Below are 22,481 nucleotides of genomic sequence, written 5' to 3' on the forward strand. Positions count from 1 at the left end.
AATCCTCTTTGTATCTCTCCCACTCAGTCAATCCTTCTAATAATGTAAGTCCCTCAGCACTGATGCCCTTCCATGCTGCTGGGAGGGGGAATGTAGCTCACAGACCCATGGGTGGGGGGTATCATTACAGAGCTCCCTGCTTGCACCATGTCCCCAGGACATGGGAGGGGAGCTCCAAAGTGTTCATGTGTTCTGCACACCTAATGAGAACTCAGATGATATTTTACTTCTCCTTCTCCATAGAAAATACAGGGAGTCACCAAGCTGAAGGTTTGTGGGAATTGTCATGAGATGTATGGAAGAATGATGCAGGATAGAAATTTTGCTCAGGATTTCCTGCTTCAGGCTCTCAATTTATACCTGATATTTCAAAGCCCTTTTTAGAAAAACACCTTATCTTGACTGTGGAGGTCTTCCTTAGAAAAAATTTCATTTGATGATTATGAATTAAAGGTGCACTCTGTGCTTCTTTATCCATTAGAACTTTTCCCTTGGCCTGTCACAAGCACTTGCTGCTTACCCAGGCTGAAATTTATACTGGTGCAACCCAAAGCAAAGGAAACAAAAGAGACTCACTTCTGATGTCATAAGCTCTGCTGCCAGAAAAAAATAATGTTCAAGGCTATGCCATGTCCACATTTATCATTTTAGTAGGTCATAAACACATCTCTGTAAAGTTTAGATTAAATCCTGTGAAGGGCAACTTAAAGGATAAATTGAATTAAATAAAATCAGATTTCTACAGCTTTAGGTTGCTGAATGCTTCTCTCAGTCTCCCCTGCAGGTGCTGGATGTAACGCTTTGGATCCTTCGTGGAGTTAACTCTGTGGTGATCTATGCCCATCAATGGGATGATGCTGGTTAACACCAGATGAGGATCTCATCTATAGCTCTGTCTGTCCACTTCACATTTGGTTTCATGCTGCAGTCAGACTGTAACAGATTTCTTAAAATGCATTTAAACACACAATAAAATGGACTAGAGCATGGTGGCACTTTCCCCAAGTCAAGGAGAACTTGGAACCTCCCTGCACATGGCATATCCAATCCAGATGTGTCTGTACATGTGGAGATGTGATGGCATGAACATCTTCAGTCCAACAGGAGTTTTGCAAGGCAGCCCTTGACTGAGGAAAATCTGCTGAAAGGCCACAGGGGCCATGGGGGCCACCTGGAGGGGAGAGCATTCCATGTGCTGTGTGTCCTGGCCATGGGGTTTGGTTACCCAGTGTTTTCCTCCCCAAGCAGGTTGTGGTTTCTGGCCTCGGGTCACAACGTCATGACCTTGTGTCATGCCAGCTCAGCCAGCTGGTTTGTGGGGGAGGAAATAAAACTTGGGTTTTATCCACATCCCTACCCAAGCTCTGCCCCTTGGTTGCTCATGGGCACTAATTATGAGGGAGGCTCTTGCTCTGCTGCTGTATAATTATGCAGAGCATAATCCAAGACTTAATATAAGGCTGAGGCCTTAATATAGCTCTGAGTGAATTGCTTTTGGTTGTCTGCTGTTCTTTGAAAATATATTTAATCTTGTACCAAACAGTGGAGCAGCCTCCTAGCAACAGAATCCATATGGAACATGAAGAGGACGGCATGCCTGGCTGGAGCTGCTGCCCAGAAGTTCTTACAGGATGTTGGTGTCTTCATGCATTTCTTGTCTTTGGGTTCTGAGCTTTGGGTTCAAGAAACTACTCCTTTCTCTACAGCAGTCAAAAATTTGCATTTGCATTGGAGCAAGGTGAGTTAGCAGATTTTGTATCATGTGTAGAGGCAGTGTAGGAGGAGGCAGGATGCTGACTTTGGTCCTGTGTTAGAAGCAGCTGCAGATTACTGGAACATCAATTTCAGTGAAGAGTGTGCCACCCTTCCCTCCATCAGAGCTCTCCTGTGTGTGGTGCACTTGCTGAAAAATCGCCGCTCTCCTGGCGCGGCCCAGCCCCCGGAGCGCCAGGATGGCCAGGATGTGCTCCTTCCTGCAGAAACCAAACAAGACCTGGCTCAGATCTGGCCAGCAAAACCAGCCCAGAGGTGAGCAACCAACAGCTGTGCTGGAGACAGAGCAAGGCTACAGCAAAGTTCCAGGGTCTGATCCCTCACCACACTGGAGGAGCCACCAGGATGGAAGTCTGCAGCCTCTGGAGGTACCAAACCAGAGAGCAGCAGCTCCTGCCACAGCACACTGGTAGGACAGCCTCCTGCTGCTGGTGCTGCAGGGAATTTCCTCCTCTCCACACCCGTGCTGCCCTTTGCGTGTTTTCCAGAGAGGCTGTGGGCCTTTTGTCTAATGATTATTTTGAGATGAGTAATGGAAGTGCTAATATTTAGGAAGCTGATAGGCACTAATTAGATTAAAGCTGGAAAGCCAACTTGAAAACATACCCTGTTCCAGTAATCTCAGTGTATACAAATTCAGCAACATCCCTGAGAGCTCAGGGGAAAAATTAACAGGGATCTGAACAGGAAACAATGCAGGTCCAGCAGGTTCCACCTCATTTTCCGAACTTCATTGTTAAAATAATGTTACTCAATAATGGAAAAGCAGAAATTAAATAAACCAAGAGGACAAGCCTTAAAACCTGGCTTGGGTCTGAGGCTAATGATGAAAAAGTACCACAAATCACAGCCTTGTAAATGGCTTTTCTGACTGGAAAATGGTTTTCAAATGACCGTCATTGATGACTAGCCATCATTTACCTTCCACATCCTTCCCAGAACAGGCACTGCCTCTTTTTCATCTTAATCTGGTCACTGGGATTAAACCTTTATTGGGGTTTATTTATTTGTTTGGTTTTATTTGTTTTTTTGTTTGTAGGGATTTTTTTTTTTTTTTTTTGTAAAATAGGTATGTTCACCTAGGAGATTACTCAGGAACAATTGTTCCTTTGTATGTCCCCGTCTTGAATTCCCCCACACAGATAAACCTGCAGAATATCTGAACCACCCAAGTTAAATCTAGTTATGAAAAATTTTGAACCTCAGTTTTGGGGAGAGGTGAATATATTTAATCTTTTTTTCTCAAAGTTTGAGGGTCCACTTTAGTATTAGCAATTAGTTAAATCTTACAGATTATTTTGATTGTATAAATGTCATCCAGTGCTAAAACTTTTCGTGTTCTTTGGGGCTTTTTTTCTGAAATTACTCTCATGAAATGGAATTTATTGCAATCTACACTACTGATATTCATTCTCAGTGGTTGAAAGAAGAGCTGCAGAAGAGAAGGTAACTTCTGATTTGCAGCTGCTGAGCTATGCACGGAGCTAGTCACTTTCTTTACTTTTCCAGGAGTTTTAAATTTTCCAGATGCAGCCTTGGAACAGAAAATGGAAAGTACAAAAGAAAGAATTTGTAATTTATTCCAAAATTTAATGGTTGTGTTGAGGCCATTTCAGAAATTGCAGCTGAACTGTGTCAATGGCTGCCAGACTTTGAGCTCTGGGCCTGGGAACAGAGGAAAAACTATTTGCTCCAAATCTGGAGCCTGCAAATTGGCAAACAGGGCTGATACTGGTGATGCAGTGAGAAGCAAACTGGAGCTTCACTGTGAAATAAGGTTCATTTAGACCAATAAAATAGAATTCAGTGATAGGATGCATGGGAATGGTTCAAAACTCTGTCAGGGGAGCTCTAGACTTCACGTTATAAAGCATTTTTTAATGAGATGCTGAAGCAGGCTTCCTAGAGAGGTAGTTCATGTCCCAAGCCTGTTAGTGCTCAAGAGGCATTTGGATAATTTACATTAACAGACCTTTAATAATTTACATTAACTTTTGGTCAGGCCTGAAGTGATCAGGAAGTTGGACTGGATTATCACTGTAAATCCCTTCCTAATAGCCTGAAATAGTTCCATTCCATTCCATTCCATTCCATTCCATTCCATTCCATTCCATTCCATTCCAAAATAAAAAGGCTTTGAAGGTAAGTTGTGTGCATTATATGATACAGCACACAGGGGGGGGGAAAGAAAAGGAATGCAGCCATAAAGAGAGAAAAATGACCTAAGATTCCCACTGTTGCTGGCATTCTGATCCCTAATGTGTGGCCACCAACAAAGAGAAGCTGAAGAGCTTGGCCAGGCACAGGAAGAGCTGGTGCTGGATGGGATGGAGCCAGCAGTTCTGGCATCTGCTACTTCATGTACCTGATATCTGGATAGTCCAGGCATAGCTCCTTGACATATGCCTTGATTTTGTCTTTTTTCTTCTCCCCAATGATACTGGCAATGTGATCTATGACGGGGAGGAGCCAGTCAGCATGGGAGCCCTGTGGACAAAGAATCACATGGGGACATCAGGAACAGCAGCACCTGCTAAATGCCTTTTTCCCTGCGGGGAGAGCAGGGCAGTGGGATGTACTGGAGTGAGCCAGGACTGGTGCAAGCAGGACAGACTGCCTCAGGCAGGCAGCAGGGTGCTGGGTGACAATGGCAAGACACCCCTGGGAGTTCTGTCAGGCCTGATTCTGCACTTCTCGATGCCCACGAGACCCAAGCAAGCCAGACCCTGAGCAGGGCATTGTGGCTGTGGTCCAGCATAGTAGCAGATGCCAGAGACTTCCCCTCCTACTGCCTGATAGTTTCATGTGCCTCATTCTAAGATGGGATTTAGTGCCCTGGATGCCTGACTTTCCACAAAATCCAATTAATTCAACTTTGACTTCCCTGAAAATCCCAGGCTGTTGCTGTGAGAGATGGAAATGTTAAAGGTTAATGACTCAGCCAACTGCAATCATTGTTTTTGACCAACACACCCCTAAACTACAACAATCAAGTCTTGTTGCTGGACCTACAGGTAATGATACCTTTCCTCTCTGCTATCTGCTTTTATCCTTTCTTCCTTTTCCTTATCTATTTTCTTAAGTTATATTTTTTTACTTTTATATTGCTGTATTACTGTAGGTAATAACCAAAATGGCTACATACCTCCTTTCCATTGTAATCAAATTGTTTTTAAATAAACCAGCCATATATATATACACACACACATCTGTCTCTCTCTCTACATCTATATATCTCACACCATTCATTCAGTGTTGGTGCCACTCTCATCTGGCCCAAGGGATCTATTAACAGGAACCTCAGTTACCCCACCTTCAGGGTTGGGTTGTAACAGCTGTCCAGTCACAAAACACTCAAACTGCCACCACTTTCTCCTCACACCCTGCTGTACACAGACTGTGTACCCAGATGGAACTTCTCCTGGGACTCAACTCCATGAGCTGTATCCACAGCAGGGATCTTTTGGTGACAAATTGCATCTCATGGCCTGAGGGAGCAGGCCCAGGAAGAAGCTGCCACAGGATGAGTGTGATCCTACAGCACATGAACCACTCTATGCAAAGCTCCCTGGGAACACATTAAAACACCAGGTGCTGCCATCAGAGAGCTGCTGGCTGAACATGCACAAGCTTCCAATGCAGAGAGGCCACCAGCTGGAAACCCACACCATGAACCTGCAGTAACCACCCTGCTCACTCTCTTTTCAGCACTTCTATATTTCTTGAGGCTTGTCCTCCTCAAGAGCCTGCTGCCTGCTCTCTGTGAAGCCAAGTGGGAAAATTGCACCTCTGGGAGTGGGGCAGCCAGGGGATGCCATGAGATAACTCCCGTACCTGATCAATGAGTGAACTGTGAATGATTGCAGCTTCCAGGCTCATCTTTCTGCTCACTTGCTGACGTGTCTCCCTGTTCATTTTCCATCTGGGTTTGATGATCTGTGTGACATATTCCTTCACCACATATTTATGAACTTCATGTAGAAGCTCCTGTTTAAAAAGATGCAAACCTCATGGAGTTTTTTGTCTGTTCAAGGCCAAGGCAGTGAGAGAGGTTAGGGAAAGCCCCCAGGTGTTTGGCAGCACCTGAGGGCACAGAGGAGGTACAGGAAGGCAGCACACCATCAGCACACACTCACTCATATCTGCAGCCCCCACAGTTATAAAGAGCAACCACTGTTGCAGAGGAGTCTGCAGATCTTACCACAGCCTGAAAATGATGGTGTGGCCCCTCAGCATTCCTGTGCCCAGGTGTGGGACTGGCTGCCTACCTGTCCCAGGGGTTCCCTCATGTGCTGCAGGTGCGCGGAGAACTGCGAGACTGCTGATGCCAGAGAGTCTGGCCTTTCCACTGCCAAAATCCAGTTCTTGGTCAGGATTTTCTTAAGGAGTGGCTGAAAAAAGACAAACTCACTGATGTCACAGGTATATTCAGAGTAGCTGATGGTGCCCTAGCTGAAGGCACCCAGCTATACACCTGATCTCAGGCTTGAACTGAAAGCACAGTGCACCCCCTCTGCATGAAGACACACGAGGAGCAGGCTGGGGCTGGATTTCTCTCTCCACCCCAGGGAATTCACACCCATGTCTCCCCTTCCTGGGTAGGTGTCCCAGTGCAGAGAGGAGGAGCATCATGCCCTGAGCAGGAGATGTTTTGGCATTAAAGGCTCATTTGGGATACCTCATTTCCTTACTCTGTGCCACCTTCTGATCCACCAACTTTATTTCTTTAGGTAAATAAATTTGTTTCTCCAATGTATTGGGGAAGGTAGAGATGAGAATGTTATTCACAAGCAACTCTCAGGCATGACTAGAACAGTTGGTGGTGGGCAACAATGTATGCCAGTGTTACATGGAAACAAAAATTCACTTGGTATTGAATCTCTTGGAAATTAGCCCAGTAATCCATCACTCTACAGCCTTCTCCATAAGGAAATCAAGCTTTTTGTGTTCACAGTCCTTCCAGTAGGGTGTCTGTATTTCTGCACATCTGCATGAAGTCTTGCTGGGATTTTTCTTCTGTTCTTGGCTTAGATGTGGTGGTAGGGGAATGGCAGCTGGGAGCAATCTCCACCTTTATGCCTCATGGTTAGGGATGACATGTGAGTGATGGTACTGTTATCCATCTGTCCTGGGCATAAGGTACTCTGAACAAGTATCCTTAACAGGTTATTTTCTTTTGTTGGGTCCCTAGAGCTAATGTATCTTCATATAGAAACAGCAATATCTGCTAAAGACTTCTGGCACCTGGAAGACCCCACCCTACAGGTCAAATGCAAAATATCCTTCCTCTGGCATGTCCCCTTTTCTCTTCCTCACTCTCATGATCTCTGTCTTTAGACTCCTGGCAATCTCCTTCCCAATTATCTCCTCCCTTGCTGTGCTCCCAGCCTGCTGGAGAGCTGTTTAGAAATGCTCTGACTTGGCCTCTCTCAGTTCTCACGCCATTTCAGCTCCCTTGCTCAATATGTTGGCTCAGGGCCTTTCCTCATCTAATGCTTAGGCTCCAAGACAAGTTCTGCAGTCATTGGAAAGTCCCTTTGGCCAGGAGGGCTTGGCTTAGGTTGGAGAAATTCCATGACTCTCCTGGTTTCTGGAAGTTATGTTTGGGGATTTAGAAAGTGAATTAGGATAAGTGAAAAGGGGTGGGACCAAAGGCTTGATTTCCCCCATCTTTTCTATAATACCAGCTGTAGCTAGTAGACCCCAACTGGCTGAGAGCAGAAAGGCTCATCTACAGCACCTGAGAAGTACAAACTTCATTGCAGCACATTGCCTTTTAGACCTCTTAACAGAAGTCAAATTTTATCAGAATTTTATCAATTGATACAAGACTTTAGCCTTCTCATTCTAGAACAATCAGTCTTTTGTCACCATGGGAACAGCCTGGAAAAACTACCCCTACCAGAATGAATTCTGTCCTATCTGAAGAGGTTTCTGACAGACTGTGATGGCAGGTCTATGAATCAGTAAGTCAAAGTTTTGAAAAATCCAAATTATTTGATAGAAGGAAAAGTGTCCCATTAGTGGTGTTCAGCTGGCTTCTCCAGTTCTTCACTTCAGATAAAATTTTCCCCACTGCTTTGCCTGAGAGACTGGAAGCTGCTAAGTATCCTTTTCTTTTGATTGCTATTAAAACTTGAAAAGTGTCATTGCTCATAGCAAAAAATTTCCAGGACGCTGGAAGTGTTGCTTTTTAAGGGGGATTTCCACAGGTGTTGAATGCATTTTGGAGGGACAATAATGTCATGTGCTGCAAAATGAGGTTCAGTTGGTGAGACAAGGGAAGAGCAATGACCCTCAGCTGCTGCACATAACCCTTACAATGAGGAAATAATGTGGCCAAGATCCTCTTACCTGTGTTTTTGTTCTTAATTTTGTTAAAAAAATATTTGTGAAGTTCCTTGTCAGAGCTGCCAAAATCTTCTGCAGTTCCTCAGTATTGACTTTAAACGCTGTTTCCAACCCTGACCTACAGAGAGACAGAGATCACCAATGAGTTAATGTTAAAATGTAAACTATTACATGGCCCTAAGCATGTTATCTGGATTGGCATGTTGGACATTATTTTTAAATAAACTTGAGTTTCTACTACTTCCTCTTGGAAACACTTACTGAGCCAAAGTAATGGCTCTTTTTGCACAATCCTGTACACTGAATATTAATCATAGATGAATAACTGTGGTTAAAAACCCCTTCAGATTTCCTCATCAGGTGGGCTAGTGCAGCCATGCATAGGCCAGTTCTTTTTCATTCAAGCAGCATCTCTGCAGAATTATTTCCAGGTACCTGGGAGAGAACTGAGGGCTGTGGGGGAAAAGTAAATATTAAAGCCAGAGAAGGGAAAGCTGCTGATCCTGTGTCCCTCAGAGCCTGTCTGATTCACTCCACACAATGTCTATCAGCAGCAACTGAGATGGTAACTACGGGGATGGAAACCTGTGGAATTTCCTAAGGACAGTGCATACTTCTGCAACATTTCACCTTATGAGAAAGAAAACTTCTGAGAGGCTAATGAAATTCCCAGTGTGTGTACGTGTGCTTTAGGGGCATTGTGACCTTCTAGATTTCTTTTCACTTTCCATCCCTGTCCCATGCCATCCCTTTCCATCCCTGTAACATGCTCAGCGTTGGTGAGGAGGGGAACTGAGGCAGCACCATCACAAAGACAAGCATCACCAGTGATACCTGAGCATCCTTGGATGTGCCACATCCGCTGCTGTAAACACAGAGAACAGCAGGTTCCTGTCACTGCCCAGATTTGTATGTCTGAGGCTGCCCTGGCAGGACTATAAGACACCCAACACCATCCCTGTCATCCCAGGCTGGAGCTCAGGACTGTAACTCCAGTTGAACACCTGAAAACTGGGTCCAGCATCCCAAAAAATGGTGCTGTTAGGACACCTACCTCTGCTCCACAGCTCATCAGCCCAGGGTGCTGAATGTTTAATTTGACTCAGGAATAAACCCATCACCCAAACACTTCCAGCTCCCTGCCCGGGGCTGGCGTCTCCCTTCACCCCCTCTCCATTGCCCAGCAGGGAAGGGGCAGCAATGTCCCGCAGGGGCGGCAGGAGGCAGGGAAAGCCTTTCCTCGGCGAGCTGAGCATTGCTGGAGAGACCGTGCCATCTAGAGCCTCCCTGGCGGTAGTGCTCGCTGCGGCTGGAGCCGCCGGCTCCTGCGAGACACAGCACGAAATCCCCTCCATCCCCCCAATAATATTTGGTATATGCATCCCTGCCGGAGCGGTGCAGCAGCAGGAGCTGGAAATCACACCCCAATCTTTCTGGTAGCAGAGCCCACGCACTAATCCTGTGGTGTTTTGCCGGGTTGACGAACAAAAGCACCACATCTGTATGGCACGTATGTCCCCAGATGCTGATGAGTCCCTGGACCTCAGCACGGGGCTGATGGACCAGACCCTGGGACATGCACCCACTGGCACCATCCTACTTATGGGGTGAGTGGTAGATTTTGACAGCTTGAGGATACCTGTTCATCAGAGGCACTTTCCAATATGTGGCTTGAGGTAATTAATTCATGCAAAGCCCTGGAAGTTCCAGATTTTTATTTGCATCCCTTGGGGGAAATCCTCCCGTGAGATTAGAAGGGCTGGAGGCTGAGCACCCACCAGGGCACCTTAAGGAGAGCTTAGTCTTTCCAGGTCCTACTACTCCCCATACCCCAGAAACACAGCAGTTTGGCTTGGTAGGAGCAGACTTACACCAGGTCATGGAAGTTGTTGATGTAGGCAACAAGATAGGGCACAAAGATGGGGCTGTCCTGGGCAGTGCTCCACGCCATGAACTCCTGCTCAAACCTGTAGGAAAATACACCAGGTAACACTAATGGTGGGGCACTGAGGATGCCTCATTTGTGTACATGGTGGTGTCAGGAGATACCCGTGGCTGGCCCAACCTGTCTCCTCTGTATGCAGACAAGTTTTCTCCAGTTGTCATAACAAGTGTGTGCAGTGGAGGGAGTAGATGGCAGATAATTTTGGGTTTAGGGTGTGCTCGCCTGAGGAGGTACACAGCACTTTTGGAGAGATGCCAGGGATGTTGGGAAGCCAAATCTCTGACTTTTCATCATGCTGAGGGATTAATTGCAGGTGTGGTACACAGGCTTATAAGTCTGAGCTTTCATTTTACTGGCTTTTGGGGCAATATATTATGTGCCTTTTGAGAACACAGGGCTGATTTTGTAAGATAAAATGTATAGGAATAGGGCAGCACACCTACCTTCCCTCCCCTCCAAAACCTCAGAGTGGTTGTTAGGTAGTTATTTTTAGTGTAGCACCAATTTCATCATGGGGTTGACAGCTGTTTCACAGCCCCATCCATGCTGAAGGGAGGAGGCTGTGTGCTCAGGCAGGCTTTGCCTGCTAGTCCCATTCTTTGTCAGGGTAAAGGAACCTGCTTGAGCTGGCACCAGCCACTTGCATCTCAGGATTGTTTAAGAAAAAGCTTAAGTGTCAGTGTTCCCTTATTCTGAGAGCCCTATCTGCTCCAGCTTTCATTTTACACAGTTTTGGGGAATTTTTTTTAAACAATTAAAAAAGAAAGAAAAAAATTAATTAAAAAAATAGAAAAGAGAACACAGAAAAAGAAAAGGAGAACAAAGAAAAAAGCAAAAACATAATTTCAGCAATTTCCTTTGGACACTGGGTAAATTTTAAGGGACTCAGGAGGCAGCCCAGCTGTGTGTTTTGCCAGGGTATAGCAGAGAGGGTCTCATCAGCCATTTTTTATGCCCATAGCCATGGGATGCCAGAGGAAACCACTCAGCAGGACTCATCACAGGATACCTAAATTATGTTTTGGGCAAACAGGCTTTTGGTCTGAGGGATCCATAAATACTGCTTGTTTATGACTGAACTGCAAGTGACCAGTATCCAATGTCAAAAGTCCTGGGTGGATGGGATCACTGCAGTGATCCTATCCCTTTCCAGATAGCAGCTACTTCCCAGACCTCTGACATTAGATTTTTGATTTCAGAGTCCTATCTGGGCCTGTTTATGCCTCCCTCCAAGTTGTTTTGCAGCTTGCTATTTACTGAGCTCATTGTGATCTCTAATTCTCCCAGGAGCAGCCTTGTGCTTGCTCAGTGCCAGTGTCTGGTCCAGTGCTTGGACCTTTCCCCTGTTTTGTTACCAGTGTGGGACTCATTTAGAAAGAAAGTGTTGCCCAGATAAGTGATGACCTTGGTATGAATTCGAGGAGCTCTGCCATGCACAACTCAAGCATTTTTGTTTCCAGGCTTCTGCTGATAGCTCCAGATAACTTCACGTGCTCCCCGATGATCTAGAAAAGGGAATGAAGAAACTCCAGTGAGTGGGACAAGCACTGGTGAAACATCCTTCACAAGGATCTCATGCAGCTTTGGCTGGTAAGAACAGTTCATTTAGCAAAGGGGCAAACAGCCAACATGTTGCCAGGAGGTTTTCATTAATCTCTGGCAGGTTGAAAAATTATAATGCAGAATGGGCCAAGAAGCACCAAATTATTTGTGATGTAATTATCTACCCCAATGGCCTCATGCCCTTCTACTGTCTGAGTGTGAGTTAGAGGCAGTGTTGACTGGAACTCTGGGGTGTCCTGGTGTCATCCATCTCTTTTGGGGGAAATTGCTGGAATTCCCCTAAGCCAAAGCCCAAGGAGAGCTGAGCTGTCCCCGTGTATGACCCCCATGATAAGGATGACTATAAGCCCCATCCCTGAGGGCCCACACAAGCCCCTTTCTCAGGAGTGATACCAGGGCAGCACAGAGGGTCAGGCATCACCCTGAACTCTTGTTTGCAATGGAACTCCTCCAAAATTCCCATTCCCACAACCTCAGCTGCACTTCTGGACTGAGGTGTATTGCAGTCCTACTCTGGTACTTCCCATGGCTTCCTATCCATCTGCTAAATCAGTTCAGACCTGCCTTCCCTGTGATCACATAATGTGTCATATTCCTCTATGGAAAAAAAAAAAGTCACACCAGCAGGCAAAACTCTTTGATTTTCTTTCTTTCTCTCTCACTTTCTTTTTCTGTTAGTATTATTTAATTAAGTGACTCAACCAATTGAGTGATGAGAATTAATCCAAACCCCTCCTGCCTTTATTACCCTGTAGTCCCTAAAGCTAGTAGGAGCTTTTGTTTTTTGTACTGTTTAAATTGGAGTGGCTGTCACTGCCTACAGCCTTTCCCCACCTTCCATAGCCCTGGGACAAAGTTGCTCTTTAAGCCAAAGGTTTTTTTCAAAGAAACCTTTTCTTTCCACCTTTTTTCCCATTCTCTTTCTTCTTCCTAATCAAAGAGGTTTAGGGACTTTAAAATCAGTTGCCTATTATGTTGCTGACACAATTGACAGCAGGTTTAATTTGCAGCTAGAAGGCAAGCGGCAGAGCTAAAAGTTGTAATAAACGGCATTTTCTGCTCTAATGTATTCTGCCAGTGTGTGACTTACATAAATTATCGCAGGAGGCGGTACCTCCACCCCAGAAGGAAAAGATCCAGTTTCCCTGGAGCCACACAGACACCCCCCCCCCCCCCCCCAACTTTCCCCCAGCTAATTAAATACCGTTTGAATATCTAAAGAGAGTGAGGCGTGGTAGAGGTTTTCCTTCTCTTCTAAATGCACTTCCTTCTCCCACTTTTCCGTGACCTCTAGTTTCAGGATGTTTCCAAAATAACTTTTGATTTTCCCCTAAATGTTAAACATAGGAAGGAAACATGCAGCTCAGGATAACGAAGCAAACACAAGTGCAGCACTCGCTGCTTTTTGCTCCATCAGCACGGCGTGGAAAGGGGAGCAGAGTCACAGACCTTGCTCCAGACCTCAGGAGAAATGGGGAGCTGTGCTCTGTGTGTGCAAGGTACTCCCAAATCAAAGGGGAGTTGCTTTCCTGGCAGGGAAACGGTGGGTCAGCTGTTTGTTTGATTGCAAAATCCTCCAGCACATGGAATGCACCAGGTCAGGATTAATGATCAAACCAGTCCTTTCCAGGGTACAGCCAGTCAGGTAAGCAGCAGCACTGCTCAGTCCTGGCTGATAAATCAATCTTGTTGCTGGTGAAACAAAGTGATCTTTCCCCAGCACGGTGGAGCAATACTGATTTCATTCAGCTGAGTACCTTGAGCTCACCTTGAGCTGTGCCCTGATTCAGAATTGATTTGCAAGAAAATGTCTGAGCCCAGCAAAGAGCCAGGAAAGTCTTACACAGAGTGCCAGACAAGGACTGCAGAAAGACAACAGGGAACTGGCTTCATCAGCAGACACAAACCATGAGTGTGTCCTCTGGTGGGGATGCCCAAAGTCTGCCAGTAGCACACCTCAGCTGGGCTGGAGGAGATCCCACACAGGGACAGTTGCTGCTAAAATGCCTTTGCCCCTGACTTTGCAATGTGTACAATCTGCTGAAGCCCAGTGAGGACCTTTCTGTAAATGATACTTGATTGATTACTTGATTCTGCCATACTGCGTGGAACTGGTGCATTCCTGTTGGCTCTGCTTGGGTCCCCAAGGTGGTATTCAGGAATTTTTTGCTTTCAAGTAGAGGCTACTGTGTTGGGCCAGTAGGACTCAGCACGTGGTGGGGCTGGAAACCACAATGTAGTCATCCAAGACCTCTGTCTGGGAGGCTGGGGCTCCTGTTCCTTCCCTGGGGGGCATGTGGGGACTAAGTCAAAACTCTCACCTTTGCAGAAGCGATGTAGTCATTTTTCAGTTTATCCCAATCAGCTGGTGTTAACAGCAAGGACAGATTTTCTGTCTTAACCTCTGGTTTGAGCTGAGGATGGCCCAGAAAGAGTTCACTGGAAAGAATCAAATGAAAAAATTATAATGCCTCAGAGTGTGAATAAACTGATGGAATATTCATGCAGCATGAGCTACATAATTACTAAGCCATGAGAAATATACTTAAAGCTTAAATTGTGCTGCTTGTTTTCAAGGTTTAACAAGAAAATCTTTCCTTTCTATTCAAAATCCTAATTATTCAAACCCAAAATGATCTAAGGTTCCAGCCCACTTCAGAAATCATGAGACTTCTGAGTTGTTTGGACATGAAAAGTGCTATGAGAATTTACTTTTTAAAATAAACAACGTGAAGCTGATTCATTCGACTAGAGGCTTGCAAAATGCCTTTCAGGGTAATTCCTGTAGTAGCGTGTTGCTTTGGAGTTAGCCCATCTCCCTGCCTCCTCTGCAGTGTCATATCACAGCTCGTGTCGGCCTGTGATTTGTCACTGCATTATTCTGATCCAGGGGAGGTGGCAGAGCAGGACCTGGAAGGCACTCCCATGCCTGGGACACGAGCCATGTTCCCCTGCAGATGGAAGTGGTGGGTGGATGTGCAGCTACAGAGTCTGACTCCAAAAGGGCTCAGCTGACACAAGACTTTGCTGCTGTCTTTCCTCTGGACTGACATGTAATCAGGCCAGCTGATTAGCACAGAAGCAGGGGAAGGGAGGGAGTGCCTGTGTTCCTCTCTCTGGGGCAGGAAAAATGTTATTAGCCTGCACAATTGAATGTGCTACTCCTGCGACCTGCCACAGACTGAGGCACTGCATTTTGCAGGGCAGTGAAAGTGGAAAAGAGAAAGAAGAAAATTCATGCCCTTGATGAAAGTGGGGCCTAAGTTTTGAGCTGTCTTCTTGTTAATCGAGGAACACAGCTGCAATGTCCTACACACAGCCTGAGTATTTGCTCAGCCACCAAAAAGGGTTCCCATTGCCACACCAGCACTGCACCCACAGTTAGGTTCAGATACAAGTGAGGACTGTAGTGTACAAGGTCAGGCTGCTGCAGAGTGGCTGCTCAGCATTAAATAAGTTCAGCCTGCTGATGTCCTGGAGTCAATACTTCCATGGTCATGGTTCAGATTTCCCAGAGAGGAACATCTCCACACGTGGAGCATTGCACAACCCAGCTGCTGCCAGAACCTGCTGCTCATTCTAAAGGAGAACACAGATTTAAATACGAACTCTCCACCACTGAAAGGACAAATGTGTATTCAAGGGGATTATTCCCATTTTTTTTTAAATTTTTTTTTATTTGAATTGTAACATCAATCATGAGTTTGTGTCAGTCAATCTCTTCCTTTTTGATTATTTATTCCAAGAGACAATTAAGTTTTTTTGACTAGGAAAATCAAATAGAAACGGCCCAGAACAGCCAGGTGATTGCAAGCAGTACCCAAAACAACTGCAAACTCTCAATAAACCCTTTCAACAGCAATTTAGAGAAATATGACAGGGGCACTTTTCTTTGGTACAGAATCTGGCTGCTGAAGCTCATTTCTTTCCTTGCTCTCCTGCCAGGGTGGGGCCATGCAGGAATTTCCCTTCAGATGAGATCTGCAGGGATTTGTGATGCTGAGGGGGTTACATACATCATTATGATCACCAAATTCTAGGTGGGGTTTTAAGAGCAACTGGATTAAGTTCACAGAAGAAACCTCTTGAGGGCTGTTCAAAACAAAGACCACCTGCAATCGAAATGTTTCTTACCCAAAAGCTGCCCCAGGCTAGAGATGTTCTGGGCAACAGTGTGCTGCTGCCTGCCCTGCTCTGTCACTGCCTCCTTACTTACAATTTTGACCCACTGTTTGGCTCAATGCTGATGCTCCTGCCTTCTTCCTTGTTTTATTTGAGGGCTGCCAATGGGTTTGTGTTTCTCCCTTCCTTGAACATCTGGTTCAGGCTATACCTGAAGGCCAGCTACCAGTATAGACACAATTTTGCTTTGACAGAACTGTTTTCACGTGCTTATTTTCCAGACCTCTGAACTGCAAGGAGCTATGTCTTAAACCTCTCCCATTCAACCAGCAGACACATCTGAGACAGAGCCTTTGTTTTCATGTGTCTAATTACACCTAATGATGTCTTGACTCCTCTTTTAGAGGACTCTGACCTCATGCATGGGGGTTAACATGGCCCATTTCCAAATGCATCACATTTTTAATTAAGCAGGAAGATTTCCCCCACAGGCCCCTGCCTGTGCCTGGAAAAGTCACTGAACAGCTGTTGGATCTTGCAAAATAAATGCAGAAAGGAGCAGGTTTATCAAATGCAGGGAGGAGCTTCCTGGCATGTAGAAGCAACAAGTGGGAGAGGGAGGGGAAAATGGGTCGATGTAGATCTGTAAAAAGCAGCAAGTGCTTTATCCACAGACCTTTGTCCCCACCTATTAACAGATTTGCTATCTGGTTCCACTGTACTCATTGCATCTTGCTTACTTGCTTGGAAAACTGAGAATAGCCTGGTGCTTTTGGAGTACCCCACAGCCCCATGGCTCCCTGGAGGAGGGAGAGGCAGAGGCATTGTGGCAAACACAGCAGCTCACCTCTGGTAGGTGTTGGCCACCCAGTCAAGCAAGGTGTAGAGCTCATGGAAATCCAGTGGTCCTTGAGAGAGTTCTTGCAAATGTGAGGCAATGGCATTGTGAAAAGCTTCCACATATGTGTCACACACCTGATACTCCTCTGGATAGCATTTTTTTACTGATGACTTGATTTTCAGTAAATCTTCCCTCAGGTGTTCCTGGAGGAAATGTAAGTGGAGATCAAGCCAAGAAGTTGCTTCTTCCCTTGATGCCATGGGTACCTTCAGGACTCTTTTTCTTGCACTCTCATTGATAGCTTCCCTCCATTGCTCCCTCCACTTTCTGGGCCTCCCAAGCAAATCTGACCCAGGACGAGCAGCACTGTCTGTGCTGGAATGACCTGCTTCTTCAAGGGCAATTAAAGTCACCATGGAGGTGAGCATGGTATGCTGTAAAGTGGGATCCTCCAGTGTTCCCTCCACTATGGACTTGATTGCATTTGTGATGGAGCTGTAAAGCAAATCCACATCCTTGGATTTCCGTACGAGCTCCTGGGGGTTATCGCTGTATTTCTCAGAATCCCGTTCAGAGATAGTCTCATCTTCCATTAACTTGATACTTGCAAATGCTTCCAAAAGTTGTCTTTTTTGAATAAGTTCATTGATTTCCATTACTGCAGAAACAGGGGAAAGGGGTTAGGACAAAGCAGGCATTAGGCTATTGACAGGTTGGTAACAGGACAAGATGCCTGACAGGGAGGCTTGCAGGGGGCAGTTCAGTGTAGTCAGGTATCAGCAGTGCCTCTGAGACTGCCACTGGGCCTCCCTGATCTCTCCAGCTCCTATTTGACACAGGAGAGGAAAACAGTGGGAAAGCAATTGCTGCAAATTGAGCCACATCCCTAAACAGCTGGTTACAGAGACAGGAAATTTCAAAAAACCTGCTGATGGCTCTGCAGGAAGGCCTCAAGCAATGGCTGGAGGCTGCATAAAACCCTGCCTCTCTGGCTCTGCCCCTCTGCTGGTGTGGAGATGAGGTGGAACTGGCAGCAGCAATGGTTCAGGATATACCTTACCAGCAGGATTTCCTTTAGCATGGGTGTCCTTGTTTCCCTGCAGACCACCACTGTGCTCAGCACAGCTCTGCTGCTGTGTTTGCCATGGTGGTGTAGCCCAGCTCAGGCATGTCTGGCTGAAAGGGCATTTCAGTGTGCTGCCCAAGAGGGCAGGGAAGGGTGCACAGGGTTCTGGCAGAGGCAGTGGGAGGACAAACCCCTTTGGGTGTCCTGAACTCTTGGGTCAGATCTCTCTCAGTGGTTATGTGTGTCCCAGCCTACTCACAAGCATGTCCTCAGAGATACCAGGGCCTGAGAGCCTCCTGTCTGTAAGCCCACAGTCAGGTGCCAAGCACAGCCTCACACCAGTGATGTTTTTTTCCCAAGTGCTGAGCACTGCTGTCCCTCAGTGGTCTGGGGAGGTTGTGAGCATTGTAGGGGCATCTAAACCTGTGGATTTGTGGTGCTCCTGGTACTCAAGTCTCACATGGGTTTCTCCACGTCCTTTTCTTTTGGCACCCACTGCCAGAACAGGCTGGTGTTGGCTGAGGGGAAGTCACACAATACTGTTCCTCCCAAAGTGGCTGAGGTCTACTGAGTTTCCCACTTGTTTTGCAAAGTCTTTCTCATGCAAGAACCACTGCTTATTTGCCAGTAAGATAAGAAGTATTTGCCATGTGCTGAGAAGATCCAAGAGCACTGTTAGCTTTTGAGAGACCCCAGGAAGCTCTCACCCTCTCCATCTCCCTAACAGATGCTTTGATCCCACTCTGACACTGGGCAAAAGAAAAAAACTAAAGAGAAGGGAAAGGGTATCCTTTGGGCATGTGTGGCCACTGCTTCTGGGACATACACATACAAAATGATACAGAAAAATTGGAGAGCACTCAAAGAAGGACTGGTTCATAGCACATCATTTCTGCCCTTAGGCTTGTCTGCACACAGGTTTTATGCCATATGTACCAAGTAATCTTTGTAGCACAAGAGTATCTACATGAAGACAGAAATATGCCAAATAGCCGAACTATTGATGCATCACAGAACACATAGATCTTTGAGTGCCTATATGGTGCTACAGTTGCTTCTGCACTCAGAAAGGAGGGAAATTCTACCAATTAACTTAGTCTCTTTTAGATAAATTAATATAAAACCTGTGTTTACACAAATGCTTGTAGTGAGAGACTAGAGAAATATATTCTGTTCTGTTTATCAAAGTGAGGAAACACTGTTTAATCACCATCTAGGCTAATTGTTCAGGGAGGTAATGTTGGTGCTAAATGGAACTTTAATTCAGCAATACAAGATCAGCCAGCTGGTGGTTGAAGGAAGACAATTGAAAGGCAATTAACTATTATGCAGCTTAATAGTGCACATGGTGGAATCTCCACCACTTGCCATATTATCTCAGGGTGGGACGTGTTTCTGGCAGAGCTGCTCTAGTCCAGGCCAAACACAAGCTACTGGGCAGAGAATGGGCCTTACTCGTGCCATTTCTCAGCTCATTTATTTCAGGAGATCAGAAAGCTTGTGGTAACATTTTCTGCCACTCCTCATCTCTGACCCTTGGAGATCTGACTAGCAAAGTTTATAAGATTGGCTCAGACCCACAATGTGTAAATGTAAAGCAGTAAATCACTTCCCAGCACAGTAGAGCATTACAGCAGTGAGGCAGTGTCAGCCCATGTATCTGATCCCTAGGGTACTGTGGCACCCTATGCAGTACACCGAGAATTTATTTCTAGAAATTTAGGCTGAGGAAAGGCCAAGTCATGTTTCACCTCAGTCTATCTCCAGGTAAATGCATTGTAGCACCTCTGCCTTGAGAGGGTGGAGGACAGCAGTGCTCAAACCATTAGCAAATTCATTGCAGTCTGCTCACACCTGGGGGAAGGTGAGAGCTGTGCTAAAGGGTATTGTTATAATTTTTCTGAGACCTATCTATAAAATTCTGACAAAACATATGAGAGTAACCAGCCTGAGGAAGATAAAAATCAAATATTTGCAACACTGCTGTTGTGGGGACAGGTGGAAAGTCCATGCAAGAAAGCAAAATATCTGTGGAAGTCTCTTTGCAAGGCAGTCTCTAAGATTAGGAAGCAAAGTGGAGCTTCCAAGCCAAATCATAGTCAAGCCATCTTTCTTTCCCTCTAGGCCTTGCAGCACCCTACAGAGCACAGTTGGAGGACCATCAGTCTGAGAACTGAGGAGCAGAAATTGTCCAGGACAGCAATGCAGGCAATAGGACACTGCCCTTGTAAGTATTGTCAGGCCAGCAGTTCCCAAACTGTGCTCAGCAGCTTCATGACTGATTTGTGTGATGGGCAATATCACACTGACAGGTTGATAGGTTGGCTGCTGATATGGCTAAACTAACACAGAGAAGGCCACAGAGCAGCATGTTCAGTGACAGAGCCTTGCCCAGGCTGGGCCAGGTAACACCCAGCCAGTCCATGCAAGGGGTGCCCAGTTCTTTAGGACCTCTCTTGGGCCCAAGCCTTGCACACTGTAAATTAATGTCACATTTATCCTGCCAGGAACATGGGGCTGCTGGTTTTGTGTCTTACCTGAAAGAGGCTTTGCTTCAATAGGCTCACATATTTCACCAGCCTTCTCCACACTATTGCAGATCGTGGGTTTGTTCTCCTCATAGCTCCTGAGTGTTTGCAGAATTCTTTTTGCATTCCAAGTGCCTGTATCTTCCTTCCCTCTCTCTTTTTTCAGACTTCGTTTTGATTTCCGGATGCTTAACATTGTTTTAATACCTCTTTCAAAGAACCCACTGTCCCTGCTCTGCACATCTGAGCTCCTCAGTTCAGAAGTAACCTCCATCTTTTCTTCCCCTGGGCTGTTCAGTGGAGAGGCTGGTTCTGAGGTCACACTCCTGGTGTCTAACTCCATATATCTATTTATCTGGTCTTTCAACAGGAGGTTTACCAAACTGGTTGATGGCAATCACTGAAATGCATAAAACAGCAGAATTAGAGATGTCATTAACAAGGTATTACTGTGTCTCCAATGTCGGTCCTGGACTGAAAATCTGACCCATTCTTTCCTGTGCCTAAATAAAAGCACAGAGCAAGATGTTGCAGCCTGTAGCTGCTGAAACAATTTCTCTACCCACAGACAGCAGATGCTGGCCTGCACCTGGTGCTCTGGAAAGCTCCACTTAACTCCATAAAACAGTGGCAACTATTTCTCCAGCACCGAGGAATCATGAGATATCAGAGATGTTGAAACCTGTGTAAACATACCATTTCAGTGGGTAAGCAGATATGGTTTTACTTTTCATTCTTCTAAGTGGATTTCCAGCCAGGCAGGAATAATAATCTTCCTGAATCACACTGGGTTGTTTCCACTTTCTGATGTGAATATGGCATCTTTGGGTTTTGTTGCTACTTCTGCCCTGTTCAAACCCTGAGCTGCTGCTGCTGGAGGTGGGCCAGGGGTGAGTGGTTCCCAGCAGGTGGCTGAACTCTGCTCTAGCCCCTTCCACCAAATCACAGCTGTCTCTGCACTCTGAATCGTCATGGTTACAGCACAGGAGGCAGTACAAGGCAGGAAGGGCTCACAACACTCATCCTGCCTCAGAGCACTGCATTCCAGTATGCCAAGGATGGGTATCTCCAGGGTCAAACAAACTCTGCACAAACCACAGGGGATGCTGCAGGAGATTCCGGGTTTTGGCAGAAGTGCTCCTGTCAGTGCTGCTGGGCTGCAGTCACAGCCTCTGAATTTGCTCAGCTCCTGCCCTGCTGCAGACAAATTCCCCTCTGTCCATCCTGAGGGCTGCCCAGATGTTTGGGAAGAGGGAAGAGAGAGGTTTTGCCATCCCTTCCTTGCAAAGGGCTCCCATGAGACCACCAGCTGATACAGCCCATTCACAGAGCTATTGTACATTGCAGTGCCCTGAGGATGGAAAATGCCACATTTCTCCAGAGCAGGCTTAAGGCAGCCGAGTGAACAGTTCAAATGAATAGAAACAGCTATTGCTTGAGGTGACACAGGAACTGCCTGTCTTGGGTCTGTCCAGCCTGCAGAAGCCAGGGATTGAAAAATAATTGCAGTCAATAGACATGTTGGGACTCTGGAGGTAGATCTCATCCTTCCTCAGTCAGAGTTTTGCTCCCTTGGGCATGGTTATTTCACAGGCTGTGAAGTGCAGGGATGACATCTTCCAATGGGTTTGCTGAGCTGCTCAGATCCTGCCTCACACTCTCATGGGAGGGAGTATTTAACCATTCATTGCCTTGCTTAGGAGCTCACCCATCACAGCCCAGACAGAGGGTGGGAGGGAGAGGAGTGAAATCCCCACTGCCCAGGGATTTCAGTGAAAGGAGGCTGAGATCTCAGCTCAGACTCAGCATGGGGGTTCTGCAGACAGAGCAGAGCGGCAGCAATGCCAAAGGTGTGACCGACATGGAGGAGAGAGCCAGGGGAAAAGGAATAAAAGGTGTGAGCCCATGAGGAAGGAAAGGAATACATACCCCAGTACTGACAGAAGTGATCCCTCCACAGCAAGCTGGGATAGCACAGGTGTGACCCACAGAAGCTGAGAGCAGCTCCGTGCCGCAGGAAATCCAGCGTGGGTGCAGTGGAGGTGAGCAGCTCTGCAGGATGGAGCTCCGGGCCAGCTCACCCACCTCAGTGAGTAGGGCACCACCCCTCACCATGCGCTGGCCAAGGGGCTCCCTCTGGGAATGGTGCTGCTCTCCATCCTCCTTTACCCTCTGAAAAAGGCTGTTAAAAGTGGAAAAAAAGGCCTGTCTGCTCCTGCCCAAGAGCTCCAGCACCTTCACTTGTTTGATCTCTGGAAAAGACTCGGCACTCTTTCACTTTCACTACGTCTG

The 22,481-nt window shown here is 46.3% G+C and overlaps 1 protein-coding gene across 2 annotated transcripts; it reads right to left on the minus strand.

Annotated features, from left to right (window-relative positions):
* Positions 1 to 625: 625 nt before the first annotated feature.
* Positions 626 to 22,481, minus strand: EXOC3L4 (exocyst complex component 3 like 4). 2 transcript variants are annotated; one of them, XM_021541350.2, is made up of 12 exons: positions 22,119 to 22,481; positions 20,199 to 20,589; positions 16,602 to 17,253; positions 13,954 to 14,071; positions 12,837 to 12,962; positions 11,474 to 11,574; positions 9,996 to 10,091; positions 8,128 to 8,242; positions 6,042 to 6,164; positions 5,608 to 5,760; positions 4,139 to 4,260; positions 626 to 1,973 (listed from the first exon to the last, which is right to left on the minus strand). In XM_021541350.2, the coding sequence occupies exons 2-12, from the start codon at positions 20,530 to 20,532 to the stop codon at positions 1,811 to 1,813; spliced, it is 2,103 nt and encodes a 700-aa protein (XP_021397025.2). In that variant the 5' UTR covers positions 20,533 to 20,589; positions 22,119 to 22,481; the 3' UTR covers positions 626 to 1,810. The 2 variants fall into 2 exon arrangements, with proteins under 2 accessions (XP_021397025.2, XP_077640075.1); XM_077783949.1 differs by lacking the exon at positions 4,139 to 4,260.

The sequence above is a fragment of the Lonchura striata genome, chromosome 6 (genome assembly GCF_046129695.1).
Source record: "Lonchura striata isolate bLonStr1 chromosome 6, bLonStr1.mat, whole genome shotgun sequence".
Taxonomy (NCBI): domain Eukaryota; kingdom Metazoa; phylum Chordata; class Aves; order Passeriformes; family Estrildidae; genus Lonchura; species Lonchura striata.

Coding starts and splice junctions, on each gene's coding strand:
- EXOC3L4 (XM_021541350.2), bottom strand. CDS start 20,532: ATGGAGTTAGACACCAGGAGTGTGACCTCAGAACCAGCCTCTCCACTG. Junction 11,575..12,836: donor TCTCTTTAGATATTCAAACG/GTATTTAATTAG, acceptor TCCCTTTTCTAG/ATCATCGGGGAGCACGTGAA. Junction 6,165..8,127: donor AATTAAGAACAAAAACACAG/GTAAGAGGATCT, acceptor GTCTTTTTTCAG/CCACTCCTTAAGAAAATCCT.